The following is a 19524-nucleotide window of genomic DNA, read 5'->3' on the forward strand; positions in this document are numbered from 1 at the left end:
TGTTGATTTGACAGGATTTTTCTCCCTTTCTCAAAAAATAAGAGCTTCTTGTTCTGTGCTTTAACTGTAGAAGTTCTTTTGACCAAGGTATTCCCTGTTTGGTGGACAAGATGAGCAGCTGTCCTTTGAATAGCCCTTTCTTTAGTGACAAGAGAAGACTTCAGAATAATAAGCTTTTCTCTCCGCTATGAGAATACTGGAAGAACTGTTAATTAATTTATAAACTAAGGGTCCAATACTTTCTTTTTTCTTATTTTTTTAACATTAAGTGATACTGATTTTTTTTTTTTTTTTTGAGATCCCTCTTCGCTGAAAAGGGCTAAGACTTCTTTCTCCAGAACAGCAAGAGTTGTTAGTTTCCTTGGAATACTTCACTGCTTAACGAGGTGTTTGGCTGCTCTGAGTTACTGGCGAATCCTCATTGTGTTCTGATGCTTTTTTGTTTCGTTTTCACACAAACTGAAGCGATCAAAGTGTGATCACTGTAACAAAAGAGATAGAGAGTCATGATATGTTTAAGATGCAGTAACATTAAGCCCCTTGGAGGAAAAATGTAACCTAGAACATCTGTAGGGCTTCTTGGCAACAGTTTACCAAAAACCTGCAAAAATCTACATAGCCTAGCAGGGAAAATGAGGAAAACCTGTGCTGTTAACAAAATGAGAGTTCCAGATTTCAAAAGGTTCCCCACCCTCTCTTCATTCCCCTGGTTTAATTTCCTGTAATTTTTCAGAGTTAATATGTATTCGTGCAGTCTCAAGTTGCCATGCCAGCTGGTTCCAAAGTTTGGCAGCAAAACACTTGGAAGTTTTTCTTCCTATATGCCATCTTCAGTTTTGCAAAGGTTACCAGATGAATGGTCCCTAAATAATTTACTCTAATGTAAGGCTGAAAGAGGCTACGGAAGACAAGTCCATTTGTCTCTTTTATGCATTTGAATATGTAAGTGATGTTTTCTTCAGTATCCAGAGAGAATGTGCAAGTGTGTGGCTAGAGCTTAGAAAGGAGGAAGAGCTGGTAGGAATACATAATTTTTTTAACAGTCTCTTTTTTTTGTTTGTTTGGTTTTGGGTTTTTTTTTTTGTTGTTGTTGTTGTTGTTGTTATTTTTTTAATTGACCTGCCAAACAGTTCTTGTTACAGCAAATGCTATCAGAACCCTAATGGAAAATGAGCCCTCTCTGACTTCCAGTTCATACATGAGAGCTCCTCTAGCAAGCCTCACAGCATGAAACTTGATTTCAGTCTTCAAATAAGCAAAACTTAGCTTAAAAATATCCTGGTATTTTAAAGGAAATGGTGAAGTCCTTTAAAATACTAAACTAGATGAAGTGAGATATTGGAGTTTAGAAGTAAAATAAATAATATAATCAAGAACTGAAAAACATAGGGTTTTTTATAATTAACAGCTCATTTTGAGTTAATTATCTACAATTACGAAAATCTAATTGCAATTTATTCTCCACTATCTGTGGGAAGAGTCGTAGGCAAGGGAATGTGCATCAATGCCAGGCATAAATGCTATAGGATGGGTACAAATAATAGAGGAGCCCTTAATGAAAAACAAAAAGCAAAGAGGAGTGTGCAGCTGTGCCAGGCTTTTGAAAGGTAATTGTAGTCAGAAATGAGATATGTACTTTAAAAGGCATCTTGTCATCTCCTGTAGGGATTAATTTTTTCCCTCCTTGAAAAAGGAAAAAAAGATTGCACGAGCAAATACAGTACAGAGTTTGATTTCTGATACAGATTTTGGTTATAGTCTGTCTGTGAAAAGGAAAACACTTATCTCGGGGACTACTACAAACTATAGCCAAATTTTCTAATGAATGCCTGTTTTGTTTTCTCTTCTAAATGTGCCATTATAGTTTTTTCATTATCAAAGTCAGCAAGCGTTGTCCATCTCAGCCTCTTTGGATGGTCCCAGTTTGAATTTGCAGTGTTGAATTTGTCACTTCCCTGCTGGGTATTTTGAGGAGCTGTTGGGAAGAAATGTGTCTGTCCCTTTGCCTGCTTGCAGCTGGGCCGGTGCGTGGGACCTTAAGAGTCTTCAGTTGCAGGATCTCCAGTTCTCTAAGGTGCAGCAGTCAGAGCAGGTTTTATTGAGGATGGTTTTCAGTAGCTTGGAGTGCTCCTAAGTGAGCACACAGCCAATTTTCAGCTATGGAGACAGTAACTTGTACAATTAATGGCAAGTTGTCTGGTTGTCTGTATAATTTCTTTTCAAGTCTGCCCCAGTGTGCAAGATGCTTTAAAATATTAAAAATAAAAACATAACCTGATGCATTTGTTTAGCATAAAACAGCCTTTTACAAAGCGCTTTCCATCTCCCAGACACAGATGCTTGGTACATGCTCAAGTACCCACTCCATGCGTATTCAGTAGGATCAATACACCTGGCACCTGCTTTTGTGTACGCTCCTGACGTCTGCATCTGGGAGAGGAATTTTAAAGCAATCCGCTCTTCTCTCCTTTATTTAATCTTAACTTTGGATCTGAATGTCATGGAAATAAGAACTATTTAATAACACCAACTAGAGAAGATATGGTTTGCTACTTTGCAGGCACTCCTCCCCAGAGTTGTGCTGTGTGCCTAACTCTTAACATGCAAGATACCCTGCTTTTCCTGTTCTTAGGTTTCCTATATGGCTCTGCCAGTACAGCTTTCTACTGCCTTCTCTCTAACATGCATCTTTTCCTCTAATTTCACACAATACTGCCACTGCACCTCTACACTGACCTGTGCAAAATGTTATAAATAGGAATTGTTGGATACAGCAGCTATCGGATGGGTTTACAGTTGTCTGCAGGCACTCTTTCAATGTATGCTACCTGGTTAAAGGATTTCTTTCCTGGAGTATTGAAGATTTGCAGGTGGAATTTGCCACCTTTAATTTCGTTGAAGGCTTTTTATGTTTGTGTGCTTCATTCTATATCACCCGTGTATATTTTTTCCAGTTTGTATTTTTAGTTAGTTGAAAATATCAAACACAGAATTCAGCAGTACTTTCCCCCTATTTGAATGCTCATTGCTATGGTGATAGTTCCAGGAGGGAATGCTGTCAGGGGTCTTTTAAAAGATTTTTATGTTTATGGTGTAACTATTTTTATTATTTTGTGAGAGAAGGTGACAATTATCTCTTGCTCCTTGTTTAATGCTTTGTTATGAACTCAGGTTTTTTTTTTTGCGGCTTGTTAGGCATGCAGGCATCTTTCTATGGTGATGTGCAAGCATACTTCTGTGTTTTTGACCAAATGTTCAACGCACTTAAATAGACATGCAGAGGAACGCAGACTTGCAGCTCCCCCTGCTGTCCCAGGCACATCCAGATTTGTTCACACAATCCCCCCCTCCAACTAACTGAAAAATAAAACAAAAATCACACACAGTCACATGGCTCTACCACCTCTGACCTGACTTGGGCTGGCCCCGTTACTCCCAGTTTTGAAGGGAACTGATATTTAAAAACTGGTGGCAATGGTAGCACCCATTTTACTTCCTATTTGCAGTTTTCTTGTCAGTTCTTCTTCATGCTGGCATGTGTCACCTCCTGTTAGTCTTGTCCTGAGCCTCTGGAGGAGAAACAGTAACCAGTGCCAGAACTGGCTCGTTGTCCAAGACCTCCCAGGCTTCAGTTCATCTATGAGTTGTCCGTGGTCTCTTGAGATGTGTCTGTATAGTACTTGGTCAACTTTTAGGAATGTATTGAATACAGTTTGTTGGGATTTTTTTTCATCTATTTGCTGTTTTGGCAGACTGGCACATTAAATTGGGCTGAAATCAACTGTGCTTGCAAATGGCCCGTAAAAATCTGTGTATCTGGAAGCTTCTTACCCACTTGTTAGGGCTCCTTTTGACACCCAAGTTGCTTTCTTTTTCCAGATAATTTTACATTGATATTTGTCGAGTGAATGCTTGTTTGGCCGGTAAAAAAAGTGCTTGCAGATCTACCAATAGTGCAAATGCTGAATTGGGTGCAGATAGGAGTTTTTCTTTCTTTTGTGGCGTTGTCTGGCTATAGATAGGCACAGCATCCCTCCAATAGATGCATGCCGAAGTCTGTTGTGACGTAACGGGAGAGTATAGTCAGAGTTAGATATACATTTTTGCTTCATTAGTGCCACGTGCAGACTCCAAAGGTAGTAGGTTTTGTTGCACAGGGTGAAGGCTTTTGTTCTGATGTGGTTACTAAAAGCTTATTGCTGAATGGGGGTGTGTGGCAATTTTTTGCATATATCTATACATGCATATTTATTTATTTTTTTTTTAAGGTAGGCAGTGATCCTTATCGGACTGGGGAGCGAGGAGTTCATTTCCGCTGACCTAGTTGCTTCACTAATCTCATTTTCAGGTTTACTTTCAACTGCGACAGAGTTTTGAAGCTGCCTGTCTTACATTTACCTGAATTATGCTGGTTCTGTTCTCATGATCATGTATGCTGCACACAGCAGCATTACATCATTTCCATTACAGTCCAAAGTAACCTTGAGCAGGAAGCCTACTGATAGACTTGAGGTATAAGATGTAAGTAGGAGATACCATAAGTAGTTTCCTTAGGCAGATGGAGCCAACCTGTAGGTGAGGTCTTCAAAAAGCACAGGAACACTGGTGTTAGAAACACTGCTAAGCGTAGGATGGCAATCAGTGAAAACAGGGTTGCTAAAACTCGAGTGCTTTGGTATTTTCACAAAACTTGCATTTCCTGCCAGTCTTCTGCATGGGTATATTTCTGTAGTACCACATACCAGAACTGAAAGTGCTTGGAGATTTTTTTTCTTTTGGTTGAAATATTTAAAATTCATGCATCTCCTGAAGGAGTTTGTTCCTTGCCAACATTTGCAGACAGTGAGAGACATTTTTGCAAGTCATTTGCAGATGCCTCCTTTACAGGAAAATGTAGACACTGTTAGTTTACTGCCTGAATTGAATTTTGAAAACCTGAATTCTATTTTTATAAATTGGAGTGGATTACTTCTTCAGACATACCATTTTGTTACTTTTTATTTTTATATGTAATCTTGGATGAAGAGAAAATGATGTTTAATCTAGATATTCATATGTCCCAGAAATTTTTGAGTTGGAAAGTTAAGAAAAATCTTATAAAACAAAATGTTCTGGAAGGTAGTTTTAAATTAGAAGATTTTAAACTCACCCGCACAATTTTCACGCCATTTAAAAGCTTATATCAGAACTGATGGGGCAGGACTAAGAACAAAAGCTACTGGCATTACAAAGTTAAGCAAAAAATCCTCTGTACCCTGCTGTTCTGGCCATGATCACAGCTGCACTAAGCTAAAGCCCACTCCCCACCTCTCTTATGACCTTGGCTGTGCTTCAGCACACAGAGAATTGAAGCAAAAGGCAAACTCCAGTAAATATTAGATTCTGCCACTTGCAGATATACAGACTACATATAAAGATAACGGCATGCGTGCTCTTGCTCGCTCTCCAGCTCACACTTTCTCTGAAGTGGACTTTGTGTATTTGCGACTGAATTATTCTGACATAAAACTTCCCAGACCGTACTGGTGTGTTGAGCTGAACTCTGTGGCTTTGCATGGGTGCTGAGGCTTTGCAGAACTACCCATTACATTTATAACAGTGCTAATTTTTGAGAGCCACGCAGAGAAAATTTTAGATTCAGCCCAGCTGATTTGTTCTTCACACTGCTCCTGTGGTGAAGAGGATTGATTTTTGTGTTTCTTTTGATATTTGGCTTCCTTTCCTCTGGTACTCAATGCTTCAGGCCTTAATCCTTTAACCTTGAATCTGAGCATCAAGGCTTCAGGAGGGATCAGGCCTTTTGATGGAGAGAGAATGTTTTTTGTTGTACCAAATGGTTGGGAGTGGTATAAGGCAAGACAGCTCTCCAGACAGTATATATTTCTCTGTTGTGTTAAAAGACTATAAACAAAGGGTGGGTTTAGTGGGGATTATAAATAATCTAGAGGAAGGTGGGGCATTAAAAGCAATGGAAAAAAGTTAATGACTTTAACATTTCACCAATAACCAGTCTATCATGACAGATGTGTACTGGGTTGCCAAATGCTATAGTCTGATTTGGGTAACGGTTCAAAGCTCAGCGTGTCATGGAAATGGCAGTGTGGTCCCTGATGGAGCAGGGGAAAAAAAGCTTTTCAGCTTCTCAAAGGGCAGTATTTGTGGAAGCAGATGCTTGCTTGCCCTACCCAGCATAAAGAACAGTTCTGCGGGCAGCCGGGAGAGTTCGTACTGCTGGATTTTTATAGGATCATTAATTATATGTTATAAGGCAGCTAAGCATGGCATTCCTAACTCGATGAATTCCATTATGAATGGCCTTTTCATATTCTTCATCTCATTATATTAAATGCATGTGACCTGAAGTTTAGCTAAAGTTATTGTTCGGGTTAACTTTCATTTAGTGGTTGCCCTAGTTTTAGAAACAGTATGATCTTTAGATTTTATGGAGAGACAGGGTTTTTTATGCATGTTTTTGCAGCACTATTTTAGATAATTTCTTTTGGAACTAGGTAGGAACCTCTGTGAGGTGGCAGGGAAGGGATTTAGTCACTCCTTGATTTGCCTGGAGATTTCTGTACCCATGTCCCTGGATGACAACATCCAGTGACACGGATTTGGCTATCATCTCTCTGCCAATAACTCTTAAACCCTCTGCTCTGTTCCGTCCAGTCTTGCATATCTGACTGCCTCCCTGACACATAATACTGGTTGTTTTGCCTTCAGATCATTCCTAATCTGGCCAAAACAGAACTCCTTACTTTTTCTTCTGAATCTCTCTTCACTTCTGATTTTGATAACGCCACATCCTCCCTGTCACTCAGACTCATAACCTCAGGGTCACTCTCCTCCATACGCATCTGGGCTGCCGACAGCTATTGCAGCTTCCTTCTCCTTTGCAGCAAAAACGCACCTTCGATGTGTCAACAGTTAAAACACCACCCCTTGCTCTAGTCCTTCATCTTGCACCTTGACTCTCGCAAAGTCTTGTTTGACTGCTCAATATTCATTCCCCTCCTTCAAAATAAGTTTTCCAAATGGGTATCTTGGCTGCTTATTCAGCTTGTCACCGTTGCTTCTCTGAAACCCTCCTTCAAAGGCCAGTTGTCTACAGTATCAGTCTGTAGGACTCTGCAGAAAGTCACAAAGCTGTTTCTTATTTTATTTTCTCTGCCACCTTCTCCTTTACTCCTTCAGTTATGTGGGACTCAATGTTTTGTTGGGTGTTGCATGAACTTTCGGCCATGTGCTTCTACCACGTTCCCTAATTGTTTCTGGCGTTTGGAACCACTGAGTCATGTCATGGTGACTTCTGCCTTCGTCTGTCTGTTCTGACTATGTCTTTCTTGTTTCACATCTCACCTCTTCAAGCCCTTTTTTTTCCCCCCCCAGAGTTTTTCAGCGTTTGAGTGCTTTTTTTTCCTCCCCACCCTCAATCCTAATTTGATGTGTTTTGAACTAATGCATCTCTTTCCACTGACCACAAGGATAGTCTCTGCCTGGTAAGTCTGCCTAAAATCTAAATCGTACTCAAAAGATATCACTGGTGACCTAGGGAGAGAAGTATTGTAATTCAACTGCAGTGACAAATCATCAGCTCTTCTGTGTAGAGAAGTTTACATATGGCTTCTAGCACATGCAAGAGTTTGAAACAAAACAATATGCAAGTATCTTCAGTCTTCTGTCTATAGTGCCAGGCTTCACCTCTTTGTGTAACTACATGCCCTTCTGTTTGATCGATGCGTAGTTAATCCTTTTTTTTCGTTTTAACTTTGTGGTCCCTTAATCTCCAACTACATCTTGCATCCTTTTTGAGAAAATCATGTCTCTCAGATATGGGCTAAATTTATGTACTGACTGTACACTCAGTAGGGCTGAGGTGGTTCAGCAACACAAATAAAGCAAGCCTCTAAACCCACATCACAGTGTCAGAGTGGCACTGGTGCCAACAGCTCTGGACAGACTTTTCCAAACAGGTTCTAACAAACTTGTGCAAAGGTAGACTTCCAAGACCTAAGATCAATAGCGGTAGCTCTAAGATGGCAGGAATCGGTTGTATCTGGACTAACAAAAGTACATGGTGTATTTGTCACATTCAGGTTCTAGGGGCAGCCCAGAGCCTGGGCAGAGCCCACAGCTTCACTGCATCCAGCCTCATGCCAGGATATCTTCCCTTCATTCCTTCCCTTGATAGTGGACAGCAGAGCATGCCAATACATATCGCACTGATATGTGCCTCTTAGTGAGGCAATGGTTTCTGTGTGGTTTCAATTCTATTGTGTCTCTTTATTTCCTGAATATAAGAGTACAAAAACGTGTTAAACCTGTTCCGTAAACATCCTGGTTGAGTCTATTTGGTGGTGCTGTTGCATTCACATAAAATCCATGCATTGAAAGGAAATCTTTAGTCTGTTGGTTTTTGTGGGGTCCAGACCATGGTTTTTAGCGTTGTACTGATGGTGTTAGGTGTCTAAGTCTGTATTGAACTTGCAATAAATACCTGATTTTTCAGTCACTAGCCATCAAACACGCTCTATGAAATATGTAACTTCAGTGGGTTTAAGGCAATTGAAGTGGCCAGCAGTCATATTTTAAATCTTTACCAAGAGCTACCTTGTCAAATCTATGTCTGTTGGGCATGGTAATCCACTAATCTGCGTAAAGTCCAAAGTCTAGCTTCTCTATTTACTTCTTTTTGGGCTATAAGATTTTTTTTTTAAAGCAGATCAATAAACAATCTCAGTGTTTTCATTTTACTAAGCAATATAATATAGATGAGTACTCGTTTAGTACTAAATCATTAATATACTTAATCATAGAGTGACCATGTCCCACAGATGTGATTTAATCATGGAAAAAAGGCCGATGAAGTGTAAAAGATACATCAGGACGGGTGTTTCCAACAGAAGCGGGATAGTGTATGACACCATTTTAAAAGATCCTAGTATGAGAGCATTTAGGATGCCATGTACATTTATAGTTGCAGACCTGGCTATATTCTAACAAGTCATTGTTTTTGATCACTGTAAAACAAGAATTAAAAACCATGTCAGGTTTGTATTTGGCTGGGGAGCCAGTGTGGTGCAAGGAGACATGTTGGCATCATGTTAGAGCTGTGCCTTGTACCTGGACGGAGCCTGTGCCAACACTGAGCCTTTGATGGCTTTTTGGAATAAGAAAAGCATTACAGTCTCCAGATTCACTAGTCCCAAGATTTGTAAGACTTTGACACTAACAGACCTATATAACCCTAAAACCCAATAGTAATCTGTACTTAAAATGCTTCATTCAATCATCATGTGATACAGATAAAGATGATTGGAATAAGAGGAGAGAATTTTTGTGGAAAAAGGTGGGTCCTGTAAGGGTGCTCCCATGTTGGTTTCAGTGGTAAGGGTTCCTAATCATTAGAGAAACCACATTGAAGGACAGCAGCCTCAGAAGAACAGGAAAGATAAAACCTCTAATTGTGTTTATTATGGAATTTGATGCATTTATGAAAAGCTTTCCCTGCAATATGTTCCCTGATATCAGGGGAGTTGTCAGTGAACCCGGAAGGTCACCTCAGGATCGTTAGGGGTACGTGTATTTGCCCAGGTTAGTGGTTATTAATTTTCATTGCTGTCAGTGTGAGAAGTTTTTAACTTTATGTTGCTTCATTTGCTCACTTAGAAACCAGGGATGATAATTTATCATGCCAGTATCCTCAGTATTGAAAGTTAGCATCTATCAAGTGCAACTTTGTCAATGAACAGAAGCAGCTGTAGATGTTATGTCTTTTATAACTCTTCTGTCCACGTATAGGCACTGCAGGAACGTCCAAAACTCTTATCTTCTGTGCATATGTAACTCTCCATAATACCTGCACACAAGAGTGCAATCTTAAATGTCTGTTGGTCTAATTAGGCATCTCTTCAAAACGTCTTGTTAATAGGGCATACTGGAAACCCTGTGAGTACCTACTCCAACTCTTACTGTGTCCTTTCTCTGCTACATTGTCATTTATCCTTAGCAAATGATTGCTCCGTGATGTGATCCATCATCAGAAAAAGGGCTTTTGCAATTGCTGCTCATTTACTGAATGCTCTGTTACCAACACCTATCAGCCTGTCTGGAAACTCCTATGGAGAGAGTGCTTATGTACTGGTAGTCTTAGTGAAGGAAAACATAAGGACTCTTGCACCAAGCAGGTGGTTACCTGCACACTCAGACTGATCTCTGCAGCAACAGCTCAGTGACAGCCTGTTTTGCTGTGCAGCCCATCTACTGTAAAGCCTTTTGTCCTGAGTAAGCCAAGTTGAAAAGGGATGATGCATTGTTCTTCTATGCCTTTATCACAACCAAATTGCCATCTAATTTGGGGGTTGTTTGTTCAAGAGATAGCTTGCATATGGCATTTCGATGGGCACCTTGTGAATGGGGCTGACTCTCAGCCAAATGATAGTGATGCTGGATAAGGCCCTAAGGCATTCACTTTGCTGAAGAGCACGTGATTTTACTTCTGAAGGAGAGAGTGATGCAGCTTGATCTACTGGCGAAGTTTGGATCTAGTTCAAAAACTTTGTTTGTCCTAAACAGGATTTTGCACCTTTCCTTACGGAACTTTCACTGGTGACAGCTAGGCAGGCTTTTCAGATATACAGACGCTGTTTTGAAGGATTGTTTTTATACCTATGACTTGACATTTACATGACTTTCTTTTGTGAAGGCTGACAGCACTGCTTGCTAGAACGACAGCTGCTCTGCTCTGCTCTATAAGAAAGGCCAAACACACAATCACAGCATTTTGTCCTGCTAAAGCTTTGCCAGTCTGTTTTCTGTGGCCATTTCTCTATGACTGTCTGAAAACCTTTATGTTGGAATTTTCTTTGGATTCAGAAGAGAAGAGAGAAAAGTAATCGGAGCTCATTTTGCTGTTTATTAGGAAAACTAAGATATGTGGGAAAGGTGCTGGTAGGGAGTTGAAATATAGCTGACTTAAAGCAGAATGAGGACAGGGCTTCAAAGGGAAGGCATGAATATAATTTTAGGTGGAATTTAGCTTAGTACTTGCTACAAATGGACCTCTAACTGTGTATATTAAGTGAAGTCCTGACTTCATTGAAGATAAAAGCAGTATTCTGATTGATTCAATGAGGCCAGGGTTTCACCTATGGCTGGTATGATCTAATAGGTCATTGCTAATTAAGAGCATATGTGGCCTCAGTTCTTGCTGGTGCAATTAAATATCTGAGCACCAGTCACTGAGGGAATGGGGAAGGAACTGGTCTCTGAGAGAGTGGTCTGGAGAAGCCATGCTATGGATTACTGTACCCTGGTACAGCTTGATATATGGAAAAGTTTTTAGCATAGTGGCCAGTATAACTCCTCCAAGATGAGAGAAAAGTAAACCAAATACAGTAGGTCCAAAAGAGACAGTTCAACAGAAAAAAAACCCAAGAGAGAAACCTGATACAGCCACAGGCATTACTGGATTCGAGGGTGCTGAGCCTGAAGAGGACTGTAAGAGATGAAAGCTCTGCATCACTCCCCAGCTATATATTGTGTGCATAATAACTTGTAGATTGTAGGCAATCACTGTCTATTTTCTGTGATGAAAAATCCTTTCGTTACAACCAGATTTGATAATATTTGTATTTCAGTTCCAGAACGCTCACTGGCTGCTGAGGTGTTCCCCTACCTGTCCCTGCCCTCCTGCATAGAAAAATATGTGAGAAAGGAGATGGACTCGGTCCTGAAGATCATAGACCTCTTGGAGCGGGTCCAGAGGAGGGCCACAAACATGATCAGAGGGATGGAACACTTCTCCGATGAAGAAAGACTGAGAGAGTTGGGGTTCTTTAGCCTTGAGAAGAGAAGGCTCCGGGGAGACCTTTATGCAGCCTTTCAGTACTTCAAGGGGGCTTATAAGACAGGGACAGACTTTTCAATAGGGCCTCTTGCAGAAGGACAAGGGGTAATGGCTTTAAACTAAAAGAGGCTAGATTCAGGCTAGATATAAGGAAGACTTTTTTTTTTACCATGAGGGTGGTGAAACACTGGAAAAGGTTGCCCAGAGAGGCGGTAGATGCCTCATCACTGGAAACATTCAGGGTCAGTTTGGACGGGGCTCTGAGTAACCCGATCTAGCTGAAGATAGCCCTGGTCATTGCTGGGGGGTTGGACCAGATGACCTTTAAAGGTCCCTTCCAACCTAAACTATTCTATGATCTCAAAACTATAAATGAACATGCTCTCTAGAAAGGAAAGTAGCTGTTTCCTATTAACATGCACTGGATCCCAGCAGTGTCATTAACATACTGATGCATCTAACATAAGCCTCAAAATGCCAGGTTTCATAATTGGGCCACAAAATCTCACTCTAGGCTTGAATATGGCTTCAAGGTCCGTATTAGAATAGGATATTTTTCTTGCTTTTTAAAGGAGGGGAAAAATGTTAAGCTTAGATTTTTTTCAAGCACTCTATATTTCAATATGATAGGCTTTAGATTTTTAACAGTGTGTTAAGGTTGTTGGTCTGGTGACATGAGCAGATTGGTTTTGTGGTGAGGAACGGAAGGGTGATGGCATTCAGGGATGAGAGATTGCCCTGAAGTTCATGCTGTGCTTCTCTTCCTTGCCTGCAATGCTCCTACCTCCCTTCCAGCTCTACTCAGCCATCCTGTAGGTTTGCACACCCTACACAAAGCAGTAGCGAGTGGACCAATCTCCCTCCTCTTTCCCACGTGCTGCTCTGCTGGCTTGTACATCTTGACGTGTTTCTCCCCAGCTCTGCTGGAAAGAAGGGGAGGCTGTGTCCCCTCAGAAGAGGACTCCAGGTTGCAGATGGAGATGTGCTAAGGAGGGCTGTAAGCTCTACCTCTGTCAGCATTGTCCTCATGATTAGCTCTAAGCAGACACACACGGTGTATGCGCTAATTTCAGGTGTCTCCTTTTCTCAGTGAGTCGAGTGTTTGGGATTCGGTTCCAGTTCTCTTCCACCTCTGCTGAGCTGCTTGCTGTCCAGGGGCCCAGCGTCTTTACTGCATCAGTTTCTTATTTTCTTTGCCTTGTGGATTAGGATAATCACACCGCCTTATCTGACACATTGTTGGAAAAAAACACTTGAAAAATCTGACGCACTTGGTAGTTCTGGAAGTAGAGGCTTACAAAGAGTAACACAGTACACTTGAGAGGACTGAAAAAGTTGTTGTTATTCAGGAGATGTCGTGGTTTAACCCCAGCCAGCAACTAAGCACCATGCAGCTGCTTCCCCCTCCCAGTGGGGTGGGGAGGAAGAAAGGAAAAAAAGTAAAACTCTTGGGTTGAGACAAGAACAGTTTAATAACTGAAGTAAAAATAAAAATACACTACTAACTAAGAATAATAATAATTGTAATGAAAAGGAATACAACAAAAAAAAAAAGGAAAGACAAGTGATGCACAATGCAGTTGGTCACCACCCGCTGACCGATGCCAGAGCTGCAGTCCGCCCCTCCCAGGCAACTCCCCCCCTGTTTATATACTGGGCATGACATTCCACGGTATGGAATACCCCTTTGGCTAGTTGGGGTCAGCTGCCCTGGCTGTGCTGCCTCCCAGCTTCTTGCACACCTGCTTGCTGGCAGAGCATGGGAAACTGAAAAGTCCTTGGCCTAAGATAAGCGCTACTTAGCAACAACTAAAACATCAGCATGTTATCAATATCATTCTCACACTAAATCCAAAACACAGCACTGTACCAGCTACTAGGAAAAGAGTTAACTCTGTCCCAGCTGAAACCAGGACAGGAGACCACTGTTGTTGCTTCTTAGATCCACTCATCCAAAGTCTACAGTCCTTCTTTTCGCCCCACAAATATTTTTTTTATTTGCCATGCAGACAACCAACTTCCCAAACAGTCCCACTTTGGAACTGGTGGTTTTCAAAAGTGTGGTTTGATAACTTGATTTAAACTGATCTACGTTCGGACCCCTGCTGAAAAGAAGATCCCGTGATATATTGACACCTTCTTCTTTGTCCCAGCACTTGTGATACTGCTGCTTTATACCGAGCTGACCCTGGAAGCTGATCTGGCTGAAAACTCTCCCAGCCAAATTGGGGGTGCGGGGGTAAGCAGCTTTCAGCCTGTTTCTCAAACTGCATCTGAAATGGCAATACAGATTCCAGCTACAAAAACGTATTGCTTGGGTTGTCTACTTATCACCAGTTTTGCATCATTAAGTGTTATGCCTTCGTGGCCTTATATAATTGCAGCAGATTGCACACATGAACTGTTAATTATTTTATTTTTAAAACAGAAATTGCGGAACAGGAAAATCACATTCCAACATGTTTGCTTTTGGAGCTAACCTACCACAGCAATCTGTTAGTTTGATAATGGTTAAACTCGCAAGCCCTTGCCTCAACAGGGTGCAGTAGGGTACCATCAAGGCAGCCATCTGTTGAACATATATACTGGAGGCATGAATTGCCTGGCATTTGGGGTTTCTGACTAGTTATAATGCAGTCATGTTCTCTGGATGCCACTGATCTGCACTGAGAAATGCATGGGAAGATCAGAGTTCAGTGAAACGTGAGCATCCAAATTTGGGATTGATGACTGGGAACCCATCAGATGAGTGCTAGGTATGGAGCAGGGAAGAGAAGATACCTCATGGGCATACACATGCTGATAGTAAATGCTACTCTGAGGCAAGAGTCTTAGCTGCTTGAGTTGCTTAGTGATTCAATAGATCTGTAAAACTCCATTTGCAGACCAAGGCTACCATTATGTTGGATTGATTCATCAGGATGAGCAGCTAAAACAAGTTAAATTCTATCAGAGTTTTCCTGCATTAATTTAAAAATGAATTTAGTTGGCTCTAAATGGACATTTGTTTTAGCATCTTGAAGAACTGACTTTCCTCTATTAAAGCAGAATAATGTATCTATATGGTGCCCTGACTTGAACAGTACATAAAGATTAGTAAATAAGACCCCATTAAAAATACTTATAATGTAAGTAACATGGGTCCCAATAGCCTTTCTAATGTCCATTAATGCTTATTCTGAGGATCAGAGCTCATTTTACTGAGCCATTTAGTCAAACCGTGTGATTATTTAGAAAGTTAATTCATGCATACTAAAATCTAGCTTAAGTAATGCAGAGGGTAGGAGGTAAAACTCTATGGAGACGATAGTCCTTTTTGTTATTTAATGATCAGCCATAATTAACTTGCAAATTTGAAATAATTAGAACAAATTAAAGGTATTTAACTTTGCCTCCCTAAAGAAAAATTCAAATTGCACCAAATGCAGCTTTAAATTATTCAAGTCTCAGAGGTCTGTGCTGGGTTTTTTTACAATGCCTTTTCTATGATGAGAATACCAATCTGCTTTTTGTCAGAAAGCATCCTATCAAGTAATTGTTCTTTGTGTCTAATAAATGACAGCTATTCTTCTTTGTAAAAGTATTTCAGTCTCTGAAGACTACATCAGCATTTCCATGGCATTTTAATTCAATAAAACAAAAGGTTAATGTTTTTCTACTTTTTAAGGAATGCAAATACTAGCAGTATTCAATGGGTCCTGAATGACATTTAAAATTTGCCATTCACACTCAGCAGGGATATCGCGATATGAGGCATAGACAAAATGGAAAAACGTTCGAGGTGTGTTTTCCTTTGGTGATGTACTTCAATATTCACAAGGAGGCAGCCGTGCTGAGACTCGCTTCTTTTCTGGCGATGCTACTCTACAACTCCTGCCTTAGTATGTAGGTTGGGTAGGTTAATAAGGTCTTTATTTAGACAGTCTTCTCTGTTGTGTAGTTTCAGGGAATAGCATGAAAATTCATTGGATATCGTGGTGCCCTGCAGGAAGTCCTACTAACCATGCTGCATTTGAGTGATATAATGGACTGCTGGATTTGAAAATAGAGAAGAACCTGTATTGTCGCTTAATCTGTCTACCTATACATAACTGATCCCTTTGGATCATATGTTAGTTTTAAATTTTCCAGATTGCAATAGTCACATCATTCATTTTACTAATTATTGGACGGGTGAATGAGTAACTATGTTCTGAAATAGATTTTTTTTTTTTTCCCCCTTAAGTTTTCTTTGTTTAATTTTGGTACATTGTTAATTATTGAATTTTTGTATCTCTCTGCATTATGCCTTTCCCTCCTTGGGTCTGCACACCTCTCAGATTAAGTGTTTGTCATTTTAAGATTGGACTCTCTATCCTACTTGAGCAAAACTTTAGCATGAGCTTTCTTTTATTAAATAGTAAAGAACCAGGCTCTAATTAATTGTTTAGTGAGCTATAAATGCAAATACACTTGCTTTTGTTTTTTCCTCATAAATTAGCTTCTGTAACTTCTTCTTGGTATCTGTTTCTGTTTGAATTGCCTGTGCCATAGCGTTATTTAAACCAGAACTCGGTATTCTAGAGGTAACTGCACCATGTAAAAGGTATTGCAGGGAACCAGTTGAGTAATTGCCTCCTTATCTACAAGCCAAAGGTCACTGTCTTCACAGCAGATCTATAGGTTGTAATTAAATGTACTTTAAAAACTCAGAAAGCATCCAAATAATGACAACCTCAGTGTTTTTAAATGCTGTTAATCATCCAAATACAGGCAAATGGAATATCAAGCCCTGTACTATCAGAGAAATCTGGTCAAGTATTACACCTTTAAGCCTCTTTAAACAGTTATTAGGGTCCAAACCCACCTCTTGCTGTATTCTGGGTTGCAGGAATTAACAAGTTAATAATTTCATATAATTCAAATAAGATACTAATTTAGTCCACCATAAATTTTAATAACACTTTGCAATATTATTATTGGCCACACAGTTTGAAGCCCTAAAGTAAACGGAGGTTATTCAGAGAAGTTTTATCCAGCACTTCAGCCGGTTATTACAGGTCATAAGCCATTATATAATGTTCTGCATTAATAATACAAGAGTAATACTAATTGTCCAACAGGCGCAGTGGGCCCTATTAAACAATGGCTTATACAGCACATTGATTTGAAACTTTTAATTTAGCTATCATTCTCTGATGGGAACATCAGATATCTGCTTTTTCCTCAGGTGAACAGTAACTTCAGTAGTGTAAGCTTTTAGGTAAAAGATTCTTGTGAATCAACCTCCACAAAGTGGTATCCCAAATAATAAAAACTCAGTGGCAGTCTTTGGGTTGCCCATGTAAAATTGGTGCTTAGACAGGAAAAAGATTTGTTTAGTCTTCTGTTAACTTACGAAAGCTGTTTGTCACTCCCATGATTGCAAGTAGAGCAGTATAATCTTGGGATGAATTGTATTCCTTCATGTGGATAATCCAAAGGGTTTTTTATGTTTTTAATTGATTTTTATAATGGTGGTGAGGCTAATGACGTATACATGTTGGGAATCCTCATTTAAAGCAGTAGTTGTTTCCCAGACAGCAGAATTTGAAAGCAGTAAGTTGTCTTTACTGAGAGAAATATGGGTCTCCATAGCCTCCTGTCTTCCCAAAATGTTTTGTGATTGCCTGTGCCTGCAGAGACTGAAGTCATGCTTGCTCTACATCACCAAATTTGCCTCTTGGCTGTGTCTGTGCAGTGTTCACGATCTTGTGCTGAAGTTCATCTTGAACCATTATGGTTCTGGTTAGCTTTCTCTTTTCTTAGTCTACTTAAACTGCTGCGCTTGCTGCACCAGATACTCTTCCACCAGTTTGCTCATACGTTCTCTATCCTGCTTACAAGTACCTCTGTTCATTCATCTCGCCTCTTTTTGTCTCATCTCCTCTCATCCCTTTTCTTCTTGAATCAATGTATCACCATCCCTAGAGGTATTTAAAAGACGTGTAGATGTGGTGCTTAGGGGCATGGTTTAGTAGTGGACTTGGCATTGTTAGGTTAATGGTTGGACTTGATGATCTTAAAGGTCCTTTCCAGCCTAAATGATTCTATGATTCTGTGATCTGCTTCCCTTTTGCAAACCACGACTCCAGTTTTCTCGTCACATAATCTTCTCTGTTTCCCCTTTATCCTAGCAAAAGTGAACATTTTTTTAATTACTCTTTCTTCCAACCTTGCTCCACTGTGCTGGACAAAGTACTTTCTGTATCTTCATCCCATTTGTCCTGTCCTAACCACTCAGGAAATCCACAACCTAATGCTTTAGGGAATGTGCCAAATGCCACAAAACTCCAAATATAATTGTCAGAGCGCTGCCAGCTGCTGATAACCAAAGACTCCTGATAAAGTAGGTTGGTAACTCTTCAATCCTTAGTTACCCGGCTTTCAGACATTGTAAATGGATTCAACAAGAGCTCAAACAGCAGCATGACGGTTACACTTCTGGAGAGTGAAAGTGGGGAAGAGGGCTGGGTGCAGTGTTAAAAGGGATGAATGCATCATGTAATAGCATGATCTTTCTTTCCTCCCAGTGTACCAGTGTTGAAATGTGAAGATTATTTTCTGAGGACTCCTCTAGTGAGCAAAACCTCCAGAACACCAGGCAGCAGCGGTGGGAGCAGTTTGGGGAAGAAAATGGTTGGTTTTGGTGCAAACGTGGAAGATGAACGAACTCTTCTCATGCAAACTAAGAGGGAAGGCAAGTCAAGGAAAGGTAAGGGGAAACATATTGTATTGCAGGACCATAAGTGTGCTGATGCCATTTAGAAATTGTATATATGTGGTGTTGCCCAGGGGTCAGTACTGGGGCCAGTTCTGTTTAATATTTTTATCAGTGATCTGGACAAGGGGATCAAGTGCACCCTCAGTAAGTTTGCAGACGACACCAAGTTGGGTGGGAGTGTTGATCTGCTTGAGAGAAGGAAGGCTCTACAGAGAGATCCAGACAGGCTGGATCGATGGGCCGAGGCCAACTGTATGAGATTCAACAAGGCTAAGTGCCAGGTCCTGCACTTGGGTCACAGCAATCCTATGCAACGCTACAGGCTTGGGAAAGGGTGGCTGGAAACCTGCCTCGTGGAAAAGGACCTGGGGGTGTTGGTCAACAGCTGGCTGAATATGAGCCAGCAGTGTGCCCAGGTGGCCAAGAAGGCCAATAGCATCCTGGCTTGTATCAGAAATGGCGTGGCCAGCAGGACTAGGGAAGTGATTGTCCCCCTGTACTTGGCACTTGTGAGGCCACACTTCGAATACTGTGTTTGGTTTTGGGTCCCTCACTACAAGAAAGACATTGAGGTGCTGGAGTGTGTCCAAAGAAGGGTGACAAAGCTGGTGAAGGGTCTAGAGCACAAGTCTTATGAGGAGCAGCTGAGAGAACTGGGGTTGTTTAGCCTGGAGAAAAGGAAGCTCAGGGGAGACCTTATCGCCTCTACATCGTTCTAACCTGAAAGGAGGTTGTAGTGAGGTGGGTGTCAGTCATTTCTCCCAAGTAACAAGCGATAGGGCAAGAGGAAACAGCCTCAAGTTGCACCAGGGGAGGTTTAGATTGGATATTAGGAAAAATTTTTTCACCAAAAGGGTTGTCAAGCATTGGAACAGGCTGCCCAGGGAAGTGGTGGAGTCGCCATCCCTGGAGGTACTTAAAACACGTGTAGATG

General features: G+C 40.8%; 1 protein-coding gene across 1 annotated transcript in view; it reads left to right on the forward strand.

Annotated features, from left to right (window-relative positions):
• Window positions 1-19524, forward strand: part of KIAA1328 (KIAA1328 ortholog) — a 174932-nt gene that overhangs the window by 120783 nt on the left and 34625 nt on the right. Inside the window, exon 9 of the mRNA XM_050913687.1 lies at window positions 18400-18581. Within this exon, the coding sequence (XP_050769644.1) occupies window positions 18400-18581 (182 nt within the window). The remainder of the gene's footprint in view (window positions 1-18399; window positions 18582-19524) is intronic.

This window comes from Gymnogyps californianus, chromosome Z, assembly GCF_018139145.2.
Source record: "Gymnogyps californianus isolate 813 chromosome Z, ASM1813914v2, whole genome shotgun sequence".
Classification (NCBI taxonomy): domain Eukaryota; kingdom Metazoa; phylum Chordata; class Aves; order Accipitriformes; family Cathartidae; genus Gymnogyps; species Gymnogyps californianus.